Below are 14796 nucleotides of genomic sequence, written 5' to 3' on the forward strand. Positions count from 1 at the left end.
GCGTTTGAAACGTCGCAGTCATGTTTCTTTGTTTCATTCTACCATAGAAGCAAGGAGAATATTTGGTTCGCTTTAGAAAAAAAAAGAAATTTAAAATATATTTTGGAAAGAAAGAAAATGGAGCATGCTTAATAATACTTAACGGTAAGTTCCTTTAGGCATATCGCAGAGCCAAACACGTATAACCCGAAGGTATCCTCGTATCTTGTAAGAGAGAAAGAAAAGGCAAGTGGGAAAATTACAGCACATTGGCGAATAGTTCCCATGCTGTTCAAGTGTATGCACACTACGTCAAAGTAGGAGCATGATAAGCATGATACAGACCACAAGTTATGACTTTGTTAAGTACACTTCAGGCATAGTAGAAACAAACATGGTCCAGCATCACATGAATATGCAGGTAAACATAGGTAATATACTACAGTACAGCACCTGCCAATAAGTTTCCAGTTATTCTTTACTCTCAGAGGAACAGTTTGGGCTTCGTATAAATTTTTATTCGTAACCCCAGTAGCGTTATGAAAGGCCGTGTCGTCAGGCTGTCCCCATCCAGCCTTCACTAATGTAGTTCTTCTACTGGCAAAAAACCCACCAATTATTTCCCATTAACACTCAGCACTGTTTCGCAGGCGTCCGTTGCAAAAAGCCTGCAATTTGGTTATGTGTAAACGTAATCGATAATCTCCGTTTAATCGCTCTTATCACATGCTTGCCATCACGTCGAACATGGGAAGTAAGAGACAACTGTGACCCTGGGCGTGACGAAATGCTTGAGCTTTACACGCTTACCTAGCACCTCTCACTTCTGCCGGAAGCAATTAGGCATGTAATCTCGCCACGCCGAACAGGCATTTCCGGTGTGACCCGCTCGGCTAAAAAGAAGTACCCGCGCACGCGGGGAGGCGGGGATCGACCCGCGCACGCACCTACTGGGGCTGCTTGTTCCATACTGTCAGTGTCGGGGGTATCAGTCCTCCCATCGACGACCGGTTGCTGTAAGCAACCAGACAAAGGCCGCCGACGCCAGACAGCTTCCGCTTTATTCAGGCTTCACGCAGCCTTTTCGCAGACGCCTAGAACCGTGTGCAACAACGCAGCACTGTGTTGTTTCATCTCTGTGCCGACTACTGCACGCGATCTTCGCTGCCATCTCTAGCACAGGAAAATAGAGCGACTTCGTTCAGATGGCACGTGGATGGTAGTACGTTTGCGTAACCTCGGCCTTTGTCCTTTCACTGTTCGCTCTTCCGCAAAGTCGACAGTCCCTCTTTCTCTCTCCTGCGCAGTTCCTTAGGATAAGTTGGAATAATAAAACATTGTCTCACTACTTCGATCTGTTGTTTTCAGCGGCGTTAGAAAGCTGTTGCCATGAAGAGATTCAAGTATAAAATACTCCGGTTACTTCATTTATGTGCATGTTAAGCTCAGATCGCTTACATGATTAATAAAATGAAAGGGTGCCATAGCAACTGACGGGCTATGAACGACGCATAGGGGGGTTCCAAATTATTTTCGCCGTCATGTGTGGTTCTTTAGTGTGCACTCAAAGCACGGTGCGTGCTCGTTTCTGCATTCCTATTTCATCAGAGCACCGTCACCACGGCTGCGAATCGAGCCTTCGACTTCGTGCTCAGCAGCCAAAGATCACTTTAATAGGTGTGCTCGTTATTCTGTTCACCAAATGTACGCTACAGCCACGCAATGATTCAGTGAAAGTAACTTGTCGCATTTTTCCAGCTGTGTTCTGACTCAAGACGCTACACAGTAGCGATATTAATCAATCACACCGACTACGAGGGCCGCGAGGCGAACTATAGCGGCGTGACTTCACCTGAAGTACTACCTATAAGTACTTGACTACCTGCAGGAGCTGCTCCCCCGCTTCAATGCGCACGTGGTGAAAACAGGTGAGTATATCTATAGCTTGCAATCTATAGCGAGCATTCCGCACGAACCAGTAAACTATATATGCAGCTGGCGTCATCATCCTCGCCATACCCTTAAAAAAATAATTTAGACAGCCACCACTCTGCTTCCTAAACGCTGCCATGTGCCTTGCTGCTTTTCTTTGGTCTTTCGTTTGGGAAAGTTATATGCACAGTTTAGGGACAAAAACTTCGCAGATGTATGCTTAACCGAGGAACTCATACACCGAAGTCTGTGAAGCTGCATACAAGCATTCTTACACCCTTCGTGAGTTCTATAACGGTCTGGGTTACCACTGCCTCAAGTTTACTCGAGTCTTTTCAGGCGCTTCTCTATATCCAAGTTGAGTACCTCTTTCACTATATCCGCGATATCTGACGTATGCTCCGGTATTATGCGCCGGCTGTATGCCGACACCGGCTGCGTTGCTGGCTGATCTCTGGCTGACACTCGACGTCGATCACGCCGCACACACAACCGCTACACGAAAACTGCTGTTGAACCAAATTAACAGCGCCCCTGTAAAATTTTAGCTTTTTCTTATTACCAGAGAATATTCAAGGATACGTTTCCTCGCCAAATTATATTTAGAGGGTGTCCCACGTAACTTGAGCCAAATCTTAAAAATCTGCAAATGCTACGTAGCTGGATACAACAAAGGTAATGTTGTTTGGCGTCGCTTGGAGATGCTCAGATTATTATTTTTTTCATTCCACCTAATTAGATAATTAGTCTTAATTTGTTAATGAACTTCTCGAATATTACAATTAGATAAAACGTGTCAGTGAGAAAATTTTAGAGCAACATGAAAAACCATCGATACAGCTTTGTGTGGCTCAATGCGTGCTACATCAAAATGTTTGTCCGAGCGGGAAAGAAGCCCGCAAATACACGCAAAGCTGCCGCGCACATAACTGCTCTAAAATGTTCTCATTGACCCTTTTCATTTACTTATAATATTTGAGAAGTTGATTAACTAATTACGACTAATCATCTAATTAGACGGAATGAAAAAATTAATTTGATTATCTCCAAGCGACTGTAAACACCATTAACTTCGTTCTGTCGAGTTACTTGGCATATGCCTCTGTTTAATGCATGCATGACTCAAATTACGTGGGCTACCCTGTATATAATGTCAACAATGTAAAACCAACAGGCAATAAAGCCAAAGAAAACATTAGATAATTAGCTGGGGTTGAAATTTAAACGCAGCAAATAATAGGTAAAAGGGAAGACGAAAGTGACCAAAAAGATAATTTGCCGCTGGTGGGAGCCCAACCCACAACTTCCACATTACGCGTGTGTTGCACTGCCAATTGTGCTACGGCGACGGTCCCTACGGGTATGTATGTGTATGTGTGTTCGTACGCAGGTACGTGCATGTGTGTGTGTGGGGGGGGGGGGGGGGGAAGGGGTTTATAGACAGATATCATTAGGCTGGTCATTTGTCTAGGATCTATTTTCGCGTGGCCTCCGCAACTAGCAGTTCTGAATGAGCTCTAAGACAAACTTATTAGTTGTCGTAGCATCGTTTTCACAACAGAAAGAATACAGAAGAAAAAAGAGAAACGAGACGCGTCCATGCGCAAGATATCAAGCTAACAGCAGAGAAACTCGTTATGTAAGTAGCCGAAAATGCAAAATTTTCATGGACGATTTTGCATGTGGTATGTGCGCCAAGTTACGTTGTCCTCAGATACTTGTCACATTGCGCTCACGTCCTTGCTTCATACATAATTGATGCCACCGTACACAACATATCAACTCTGCTAAGTTTTTGTTCATTCTAAATATATATGCCAACCCACTGAACCCTTATGGCATTTCGCTGACGATACTACATTGGCACTAGTTCTCAACCTAAGAAACGTGTACTGCGTTGATCATTGTCACATATTCTCCGGCGAGCACACACATGTACACTGCAACTGTTGACGCACACGCACAGAGTGCACACATGCAACATTTGCACCACAACCCTTGTTAGATGGTACGCTATTGTTCTGAGATTTTTACACGAGCGGTGCCACACTGGTATTCAAGGCAGAGCTATTTCGTGCGCTCATCATCAGAAACACACCGGCAGTTACAATCATCCTCCTACACCAACCACAACGCACTACTACTCCATGCGTTCGACGTGGTTAGCAAATATGTTAAACCCTCCTCTAACTACACTACAATCCACCATCAGCATCCATCTCTACCACAACGCACTCTTCTATGTACTTCACGTGGTTAGCGGGAAAAAAAACGATGTAGGTCCCATGCATTGTAGCAATCAGTGGACGCGAATTCCCCTTTCAGCGGATGCGGTCACGCTCTCAATACCAATACGTTGTTGGTCTCACAGTACAGTAGAATTGCGTGTGAGGATGAATTTGCTGCGAAGTATGAAGTTTAATGCTTGACGTTTAATGCGTCTACATCATTTCTAAAAGCATGATGAGTTGCACCTCCCAATCGATATGTTGGTAAATGTCGTTGGGGGTATCACTAAACGATACGAACACCCAATTCGTGACAAATAAAGCAACACCTGAAGCGCTTCCTCCCCCACTACTGCATGCTAACGCCACAGCTATTCCTCTTTTCACTCTGCGTGAATTGGATGTGTCAGAGACCCATTGCTACGTCTACTCAGCAAAACACCACCGCAAAATCCCGAGAAAGGAAATGAAGCTAGGTCCCCATGATACACATGAGTGAGTGTGATCTGATAGCATCATCAGGACCTTCCTACCCACGCCTTTGATTGATTGTACTGCTTTCAAGATCGGCCCAATAGTGAGAAAATCCACAGATATTGGTCTCTGGTGTCAGGATTGGCCCATGAAGCCTTCAGGATTGGCCCACTTTTGGTTACATCATATCCGGGATAATAGATATATGATCCCGGAGATGATAAATTGCACCTAATGCCACCGAAGGAACTTCTTATCATGCAAGTACCCAAACTTGGCGGCCATTATGCCGCCAGTTGGCCATATTATCGTGGGTACATTTGGTGACAGTTTTTTACGGAATTATCATTGTTCTCGAATTGTGGCTCAGCGCGAGATGTGCCTGTCGTGTTTCATCTTCAGGCTACTTCTCGGCGCGCTTGCACCTAAAGATGACCAACACGATGACGTCACTGGAAACCATCTATACCTTGTCTCCGGATTTAGACCAGTTTGCCTGGAGAGGCACACACCAACACACCAATCCACGGTATAGCAGGCAAGGACATTTTTGCTTTAAAATGCTGCCACACTTCAATCAAGCACCTGAGCCGTGTTGCGGCTGCTTTTAATGGTGACCTGCGGAGTAAGCTCCCGACGAGTGCCCACAACGTCACAGACAATCCTGACAAATACTTTAGAAATACGAATACTAAAAACAAAATTGAGCTTTGGACTGTTGACCGCGAAGAAAAGGAGCATCTGTGTCAGCCTCCTGAGCGCATATTAGACCATAGCCTGACAACCCTCCCGCATGCGCAATGCGTTTTGAATTTTGGAAGAAGAAAACGTCATTACTTTTTTCCGTTAGCATCTATACTGTCGTTTTCTCTTGCTGTCGCCGACTCCAAAGCGTAAGTCTTAGAAAGGCTGAGCTTTATTTGTAAAGAGGAAGGAGGATGGTGCAAACTACGGGCAGATCTATCCTTGCGGAGGCGTGTCGGCAATTGCTCTATCCGAGCGTTTTCCTTTAACGAGCGGCAATTAACATGCATTGGGGTAAACAGTTCATCTAAGCATACAATTCACTCCGTATTAAGTGAGGGTGTTAACCGCATTCCGTGACTGGTAAAGTTTCGCACTACTTGATAAACTTTAGCATTCGATAGATACAGCTCTATGCATCCCTCGTGGAATAGCGCCGTGTATTTAAAAACTTCAGGAGGTGGCGAAACGCCTCTCTCCTGAAAATTGAGCGTCCTTGCGGAAAGATCAATTCCTCCACGGTAGCGCACGGATACACTTCATGTTTCAGCTTATTTATAGCCAAAGTTTGCGTATGTGCATTTCATAGTGTAGGACGGGCTACCCTTAGCCCAGCAAGTAGGAGGGCGAATCAGAAAGCATTTGTTGCTATTTTTTTATGAGTAAAAATAAGGTGCATACAGGTAATTACAAAATACGTACTATTCTACGTACCTTACACTATTCTGCCACATAGTCCCCAGACTGGTTCAGACATTTGTTCGATCGCAGCAGTAAATTTCAGATGCCCCTGTGCCATGTCGCCGTCAGTCACCGATGCCCGCGGCCTCCCCGAACGCTCATTGTCATGCAAGTCTTCACGGCCTTTTGCGTACTCACAACACCACCACCTCACATTTCTCACAGCGAGATACCTTTCCCCGCACGTGGTCTGCATTGTTCCCTGTGGATTTGGATGGGCGTTCGTCCCTTGCTCCATAGGAAACGAATCACACTTCGTTGCTCGTACGCCATGCTCGTACGCAACTTACTACATACAATAGTCAGCAATATTCATTTCATCGCGTTGTCTCAGAGGGCATCGGCATATTTTTAAAATCTGGCTAAAATTAGCTGGGACACCCTGTATATCATAAGTGTACACGTAGGTCGCAGCAAGCACGCTCATCGGCTCTACATGTTCTGACCAACTCGTGTTGATTTGAAAGTTGAAGTTATTGATTCCATCCAACACGCTCTACAAGTGGCTGTTTAAAACCGCAAGTTCTTTGCGCTTGAGGAAACGAATTTGTGTGCTTTATAATGATGCGCGCACTACAAAAACAACTAGCTAAATAAGACTACCGACATAGTTATAATCTTCAGAATGCAATTGAAAGCAACCAGTCGCAATGTTCAGTTTGTCTTCATTGCATTGTTTAATTGCTATTGCAATTAAACATTGCAATGAAGCTATAGGCGTAAAAACGTTCGTGCTATCCCGCTTGAGAGCGCATGTGTGGATCGCGCGCTGAGGGTTAAAGGGCCTCCAGAGACGCGGAGTGCGCTTTCGGCTGCAAAAACTAGGAAGCGAAGTGAACACACCTTCAGCGCTATGCTCAATCGCCTCGGTGGCAGAGGAGCCAGGGCAGCGGTCTGCCATCCACTGCTGGCATGGGCATTGTGAGCACGCCACTGTGAGCATGCTCATAGTGCGTCAATTTTACTTTCAGTAGCCGGAGTCCCGACCCAAGGAGTAACACCCGACATGGGACGTAGCCAATACCGTAAATCAGACAATCTAAAAACCCAGCAGGGCTGATAACGACTGCGCTCCTGCTGTCGGCTGGCAAAATCAAGACGGGGGATAACCTTTTCCCCCTCGATCGGCTGGGTCACATCAAGACGGGGGAGTTCCTTTGTGGGCGGGCTGGCGATGTTAATGTTTGCTATAGCGAGCAGTGTTACTATTCGTTTTTGAGGACCTAAAAAGTGACCAAGGCCTCATGAAACATGCCATACAACCGGTCGCGTCCGATATGTTCACGAATGAAGACATAAGAGAGACAGAGTTTAAAAAAAAAAGAACTTTGCCAAGCGCTACGTCCGAAGTTGTTATTGCAATTAAGTGTAGCTGGCAAAGCCAAACAGACGTGTACCTAGCCATCTTTCCGTTCGATCAGTACCTACCTGTTCGACCAGTCATCGCACAGGTGTTTCACATCTACATGGATAATTCACGCCAAATAATATTTTCGTGTGGAGAGTTCAGCTTAATGGGTGAGTGATAGGAAACATACGAACACATAAATACTCGCTATGGTGACTCAGCGGCTGCAGCGTTGAGCCGCTGAGGACAAGGACGCGGGCTCGATTCCCAATCGCAGCGGCAACATTCCGATGCAAGCGCAATGCAAGAACACTCGTGCGTCAAGCATTGCGTGCTCGTTAGAAAACTCCAGGTGGTCAAAATTAATCAGAAGCCCGCGACTGTATGGCGAGCTCATTAGCCAACTGTGCAGCTCCGGGATGATGATGATGAAGCAACATTTACGGGGCCCGAAATAAATCGGTGGTGCACGCAGGCACCAGACGGGGTGGTTCCCTAGTTGCGGGACCCATATGTTCCCAGAAGCTCCTGGCCCCTGTCCGTCAGTGCGAGCTGAATCGATAGGGCGGGGCTGGATAACGAGGTCTCCCATCGCTCAAGGGGTTGGGGATTGGGGGAGTTGGTGGAAAGGGGCGTTAAACAGTACCAGTAAATGGTCAATGGTCAAAACGGAAACTCACAATTAGGCTTTCTTGTCTGTATTGCCTGCTGACATTTTAATTATGTGGCTATTGGAAGGATGAAAGTTGGACTTGTGCAACTTACATTTTATGGGTAACGTGCTTGCCCACATACAGGGTGATCATTTTTAAGTATCATGCAATTTTTCAATATCACCTGTGGCAGATATCATAATTCTTGTCCTTGAGATGGATTATCCGAACAGGTGGACATAAGTAGCTCGAGAATTTGAAGCACACGTTCAACAAACTGAAAAAAATCCACTAATTAACTTCTAAATAATTGTTTTACCGTACATATTGGAATTTACGAGTTGTAGCCGGTGAGCTTGCAAGGCATTTCCACTTGAAATGAATGTCCAGGATGACACCAGGTTCGACGTATTAGTTCTCAATGTGTAGAATGAAATACATGGGTGTTCCAGTTACATTTGTGCTTCAATGCGTGAAAGAGCGTTTTGCTAAAAAAGTAAGTGCAACAACAGTGAGTTTTTACGGCGAGCTTGATGGCGCGTATCTCCATACGGGGGTCATTCTGGAAATTCATTCCAATTAAATGCGCCTTGCATACTCATCGGCTACAATTTGCAATATCTGCCGTAAAACTCTAATTCAAAAAATAATTAATGGATTTTTGTTAATTAGTTGAATATGTGTTTCGATTCCTCGTGCAAGTAATGTCCGCCTCTCTGAATAATCCAGCTGAAGGACTACAATTAGGCTATCTACGGCATGGTATTTTTAAAAATTCCATATAACTTAAAAATGATTACCCTGTATATTTACAATACCAATAATGTGGTTTAACGCTATGTGCAGAGTCTTGGTCGCGGCAACGCATTGTAGTGCAATTTTTCGGTATCACTTCCTCTTTCTTTTTTTACTTGAAATGAATTATATGCACCCTCTTGCGCATTTCAAATTGTAAACAGTATTGTCCCCTGTCATAGCGGGAGGCCGAAAGAGCGATCTGCGGGAACTAAAATAAGCTCTGACAATGTTTGGCGATGTTGCCATCTTTGGCATTTTGTATTTATTAGTCAACGTGAAAGATGTGCTTTGTACATTCATATACAAGGAGTTTCCTCGCAGTTCAGTGAGGTACGTCGGTGTTGGACTTTGGCAAGGTTCCACCATATCTTGTGCGTTTGGCAGCGATTGGCGGCTCCCTCTGAAACAATCCGAAGTTAAGTTCAAGGCGTCAACGACAACGCATCACATACAACAGTTGCATTGAATACTATTTAGTACTGTACCATACCATGCAAGTTATGGTTCCTGAGAACAAGGGTGTTCGCCGTGAGTAAAATTAATCATTACTTGCCCATTATCCCAATCGCATGCAAGCGCCGGCTCTACGGAAACATTACCTTTTTTTTCGAGCCATGTATTATAAAAAATGCATTGCACTAACATGCATATTCCTTATGAACAAGAATACACGCGCATTTATACATGACATTGTCTGACAATATCTTAACACGCCTAATACAGTAACGTTCCAAACCGTGGATGAAGCTGCATTTTCTACGGCTGCAAGGCTGTTTTAAGCATGTGCTCTAAACATCTCGGTAGACATGTCTATTAACCCTCTTTGTTTGCAACTGTATGGATTGTGATACGTTCACCATGTCATATGGTAACTCTACAGTTGGGGTAGTAACAGATAAGAAAAATAAAAAAAAGCGGTGAAATAAGGGATTTTCACTAAAGCATCTCGGGTGTAACCTAAAGCACTTACACACAGGGCGGAAAAGTAGCGTTTTCCTTCTTCCATTTGCTGGTGAAGCTATGGGCAGCTGGGTTACCACCAGCCGCCACTTCCTCCACCACTACCACCACCAGCTTGCCAGCCTGCGCCTCCTCCTCCGCCACCGGCTTGCCATCCGCCGCCGCCGCCGCCACCTCCGGCTTGCCAACCTCCTCCGCCACCGCCGGCTTGCCAGCCACCGCCGCCGCCGCCGTGGCCTCCGCCACCCCCGCCGCTTGTTGTGGTGGTCTTGACGAGGAATACATGTTTTCCACCTCCGCCGCTACCACCACCACCGTGTCCACCACCGCCGAAGCCGCCGCCGCCATATCCGCCGCCTCCGCCGTGTCCTCCGCCGCCTCCGCCGTGTCCTCCGCCGCCTCCGCCGCCGCCAAACTTGCTTGTGGTGCGCACAACGAAGACGTGCTTTCCGCCACCGCCGCCGCCTCCACCTCCACCAGCCTGCCATCCGCCGCCGCCGCCGCTGCCGCCGCCGGCCTGCCAGCCGCCTCCGCCTCCGCCGGCCTGCCATCCACCGCCGCCTCCGCCGGCCTGCCATCCACCGCCGCCTCCGCCGGCCTGCCAGCCTCCGCCGCTTCCTCCGGCGTCCCAGCCTCCTCCACCGGCTCCTCCACCGGCTTGCCAGCCGCCGCCGCCGCCGCCACCACCTCCCAACTGCCAGCCGCCGCCTCCTCCGCTGCCGCCAAGCATCCAGCCGCCTCCCGAAGGTTGCCAGCCGCCTCCACCGCCGCCGCCGCCACCGCCGCCGCCACCACCGCTGACTTTGCGAATGATGTAGACGTGCTTACCGCCTCCTAAACGAATATAAATGGAAACGTTTCATTGGAACAACTCGGTTGTGCTTTGGTGAGATGCAATCAAAAAAGGCGTGAGTGGCTTTGTAGTACTTGAAGCTAGACCGGCTAGAGTTAAGTTCTGTGTGACTCTAAAATGTGAGCCCAGCTTGTTAGAAGGAGAAAAGGTCCGTGTTATACAGTAGTTTCGGCCCGTCGCAAGGTATTGCTAATGAATTTTAGATTGACAAAATATACGAGTGTACAAACCCCGGAACCAGGTAGATTTTCATGCATCTTATAGATCTTTTTGATTGCCACCAGAAATGTTGTAAACTGCAGCGCTTTCTGCACAAGGGTGATGTTTGTATTATTATGGGAGATTAAGTGAGCTCTATTTGCTCTAATGCTGCGTTGTAAGAAAACATAAACCAAGAACAGTGCGCTGTACGTTATAACGTAGATGTTTTCGATAATCAACAACACAGCTCAGTCTTGCGACGATCGTTAAGAAACCGTTAATAAGCGCTGGCTATAATATTTTTCAGCAACTTGGTTGTGCGCCTTAAATCATCCTCAAGGCAGGTTAGAAATAGCATAACGGAATTCAACTAATGCACTTCCTGCGACTGCTTGACAGAATATAATATACTTGCCGTCACCGCCGCCGCCGCCGCCACCTTGCCAGCCACCTCCTCCTCCTCCACCTTGCCAGCCACCTCCTCCTCCGCCGGCTTGCCAACCACCTCCTCCTCCGCCGGCTTGCCAGCCACCTCCTCCGCCGCCGCCACCGGCTTGCCAACCGCCGCCGCCGCCTCCGCCTAAGTTGCCGGCTAGTGCTATCCCTATAAGGGAGGCTAGCACAATCTGCATAAACGACAGCCGGTGCTTCAGTGATGCTTTCTAGAGCTTCAACAATTTTACTCTTATCCATTTTCGGCTGTCTAGTATTTTACTGCCGGTTACTTCCTACATACGAAATGTACAGTTATGTTGACATCAAAGTTTAATTACCTCAACAATAGCACTCTCCCGTAGGTTTCGGTAACTATATTACAAACAGTTCTTCATAGTCTATAACGATTGCCCATGCATCGCCATTGTGTCCTTCCTGTATCTAAGAAGTCGAGTAAAAAAACTAAACTGATTTTACTAAAGAAAACACTGTTGTAAAACGGTATTGCGTTAGACTTCGAATCAGAACTTTTTGGTCAATATTTACAATAATCCTAAATTATTCGCGATATGCAAAACGTAAAGCCTCATGTTGAGCCTCATATGTTGAGCCTGGTGAGCATTGTTTCAGAATGTCATTTATTGGAGCGAGATTTACATCGAACGAAGCAAGAAAAACTAAGACGAACGGAAAACTTCAACTAATCTTCGATATAGGCAACGATGCTCCCAAACACAAAAAGCAACAGTCGCAGCGCGGGGACGTTTCATAATTTTCTTGTGTGTTCTCGCGCTTACTTTTTGAGCTGGTAGATCATGTTCCACAATAATGGCAATGAACTAGCACTCCTTCCTTGTTTAGAATCTTTACTGCTGATAATCTTTTTTTCCTGGTGTGCGGATGGACGGATAGCCGAAGGAAGGATCGTCCGCTCTGCAGTCGTGCTTAGTCTTACTCAAGCAGAAACGTGGTTAATCACTACGTGTTATACTTGATAACAAAATGAATGCAAACAAAGATCAAAGCGAGACAGGTGATTACGGTCTGGTCACTTTTTTTATTTTCTTCTTTGCGCATAACCGACCCGAAAATATAGTCAGCGGAGCCTTTAGTCGTGGCAAGTGCTAACATGCACTTCACTTTCGTGTATGACTCAAAGAAAAAAAAAATATACGTATACATATACGAAGTGCAGTGCCAGAGCGGTTAAATTTTTTCTTAGCTTGAAGTCGAATACCAGTGCCCATGTATGTATTTTAAGGCCTCTAGCCTAAAAGACCACACTTTTTGTACTTGTGAGTGACCATTTTAAGTACTTCTTATTCCATCTGCGCAAAGTCCTATTCTTTTTAACAGCCTAGTTGATCTTGTCCTACATCAATTGATTGTTTGTGGTAACTTGTGTTAATGATACTGCCCTGCTCTTCTATATGTCTATAGCTATATTAATGTCTGCTCGATACCTTGATATCGCCGTTATTACATAGTGTCAACGTGACCACGGACAGTAGCCATCGAAGAAGATTACTTCGGTGAGAACTTTGCACTAGATAGGGCAGTCTTCTGTCCAACTCAGACGGCAGCTGCGATGACTGTCGACATTAACTACCTCCGTGGGCAGTCTCCACAGTATCATGATATTTCGTCATATAAGCTCAGCTTTGAGGGCACTTGCGTCAGTAAATGTTCTGTAGTCACATAAAAATAGAAAGGTACACTTCAGCAAAATTAATGCATTTTTCTTTTGCTGACCTTCTGTGACATGCAGATGAACTGGTGCTCACCTATTTTAGACGTACGTCTTCGAAGAGAGGCAGTTTGACAGCGCAACGTTTACCGTAGGCGAAATATAAAAGTTCAGTTATGCTAGCTTTTCTGTCGAAAGCCAATGTAAGTGGACAGTATTACTCTCGGCGGAAGAACAAAAAAAGTGAAATGCGTAGTGCTGTGAATACTGCTTCCAAGAAAACATGTGTGGCAAAACGCCAGAAGCAGAAAAGAGATAAATCTGACGGCGCATCCATTACCAGGTAGGAAATGTTTGCGACGAAAATTTGGGCGTGCTGCCACTTTTGCAGAACGGAACGCTGTCACAGCGGAACGCTTTCACTACACACACCGAATGCCGGAAATGCCTTTCGGACATCCAGCATCGTTTTCCTGTACATCTTAAGCCTCCCTGCATCGTCGCGTGCGTCGGCCCCGACCATTGTCCGAGAGCCTTGTCGCTCCACGGTTGACTGCACGACTGGCACGTCAATAAAGTGATATTTTCGCCACTGCTCTGCGTAATCCGAAAAGCACACGCTTCACCACAAACAACAGGCACGTCATGCACGGAGTGTTTCTTTCTTTTTCGTGAGAGTCGACGCTGCGATGCCGGTTTAGTGGCCGTCATGGTGGGGCTGGTTCAATAAGTTTATCCAACGCGTGCCTGTTCGCAAGAGAAACTACACGTGGGTTTGTATTTTATATATCGATGACTAGTTTGCGCCGCTCGACTTCCGGTTTGATCACACGAAAGCGCGAGAGCAGCGGTGAAAAGACCTTGACATCACCCTTGATCGGCGCAAAAAAAACATTGCCAGCAACGTGCAGTGAAATGGGGCACGTAGGATGCGGTTTGTCTACCGCACTTATGGGTTGTCTTTCAAAGGAAGGTAAAAGGATGCGCAGAATTTCGCTAAAATAGCAGAATACGTCAGATTTCAGTTATTCAATTTTCAAGCTATACATGCTAATGTGCCTTCATTTACGCGCTCTGGAAAACAACAACAAACATTACTGATCCTTCTTGTGCATGAGCGCCGCCTTTACATCTTTATTATTATTAGTTGCGTGCGACAACTCATAATTTTATTTTTTTTTAAAAAGAAGAAACATCGTGATGACATGCAATATTGTAATAACACACGACTACTTCTAGCCGCTAATTCATTGAGTAAATTGATCCAAACCAAAGACATAGTGCATAAACTCAGTGCCAACCTAGACACTTTGTTATTTCATATAATGCACTGATTATCACTTGATAAGCATTTTATCTGAACATCAGGGCCCCAGGGCGAGGTCTGAGCTCCCGGGGCCCATCGGGTCCAGACCACGGGGGTACATAGCGAAGTCGTAGAAACTGATAGGCACTCACCATGGGCCGCATGCTGGCTCTCGACATCGGCTCACTCGTAGCAAGACGCGTTCTCTGTCGTTCTCGGCTGTAACTCAGGTAGCCACTGAGTAAGAAAGGACTCGAGCGTCTTGGAGCTGTTCGCCTCCGGGTACCGTACTTATACCCACTGGCTCCAGCAAGAGGGCAGTGTTGTTGCAGTCAGCTGCCGCGAGGAGATCGCAACCTGAGCCTATGGCCGGCGTCTCCTCACCACCCTTCTCGCACCGTCAGCACCGTCGCGTTTCGCTTGCCACAATGCGAAGGAAGAACCCTGGAAGAGAGTG

General features: G+C 46.3%; 1 protein-coding gene across 1 annotated transcript; it reads right to left on the reverse strand.

The window, feature by feature from the left end:
- Positions 1-9126: 9126 nt before the first annotated feature.
- LOC129388232 (uncharacterized) lies at positions 9127-14625 on the reverse strand. The gene is made up of 4 exons (XM_055078370.2): positions 14492-14625; positions 11327-11537; positions 9868-10691; positions 9127-9297 (listed from the first exon to the last, which is right to left on the reverse strand). The coding sequence occupies exons 1-3, from the start codon at positions 14516-14518 to the stop codon at positions 9931-9933; spliced, it is 999 nt and encodes a 332-aa protein (XP_054934345.2). The 5' UTR covers positions 14519-14625; the 3' UTR covers positions 9127-9297; positions 9868-9930.
- Positions 14626-14796: the final 171 nt, after the last annotated feature.

The sequence above is a fragment of the Dermacentor andersoni genome, chromosome 1 (assembly GCF_023375885.2).
Source record: "Dermacentor andersoni chromosome 1, qqDerAnde1_hic_scaffold, whole genome shotgun sequence".
Lineage (NCBI taxonomy): Eukaryota > Metazoa > Arthropoda > Arachnida > Ixodida > Ixodidae > Dermacentor > Dermacentor andersoni.

Bases quoted from the DNA above. Each gene is read 5' to 3' on its own strand.
- LOC129388232 (XM_055078370.2), bottom strand. From the start codon at position 14,518: ATGTCGAGAGCCAGCATGCGGCCCATG. The intron at 11,538-14,491 runs GTGAGTGCCTAT...TCGTTTATGCAG, and splicing joins GAGCCAGCATGCGGCCCATG to ATTGTGCTAGCCTCCCTTAT. The intron at 10,692-11,326 runs GCAAGTATATTA...ATATTCGTTTAG, and splicing joins CGGCGGCGGCGGCGGTGACG to GAGGCGGTAAGCACGTCTAC.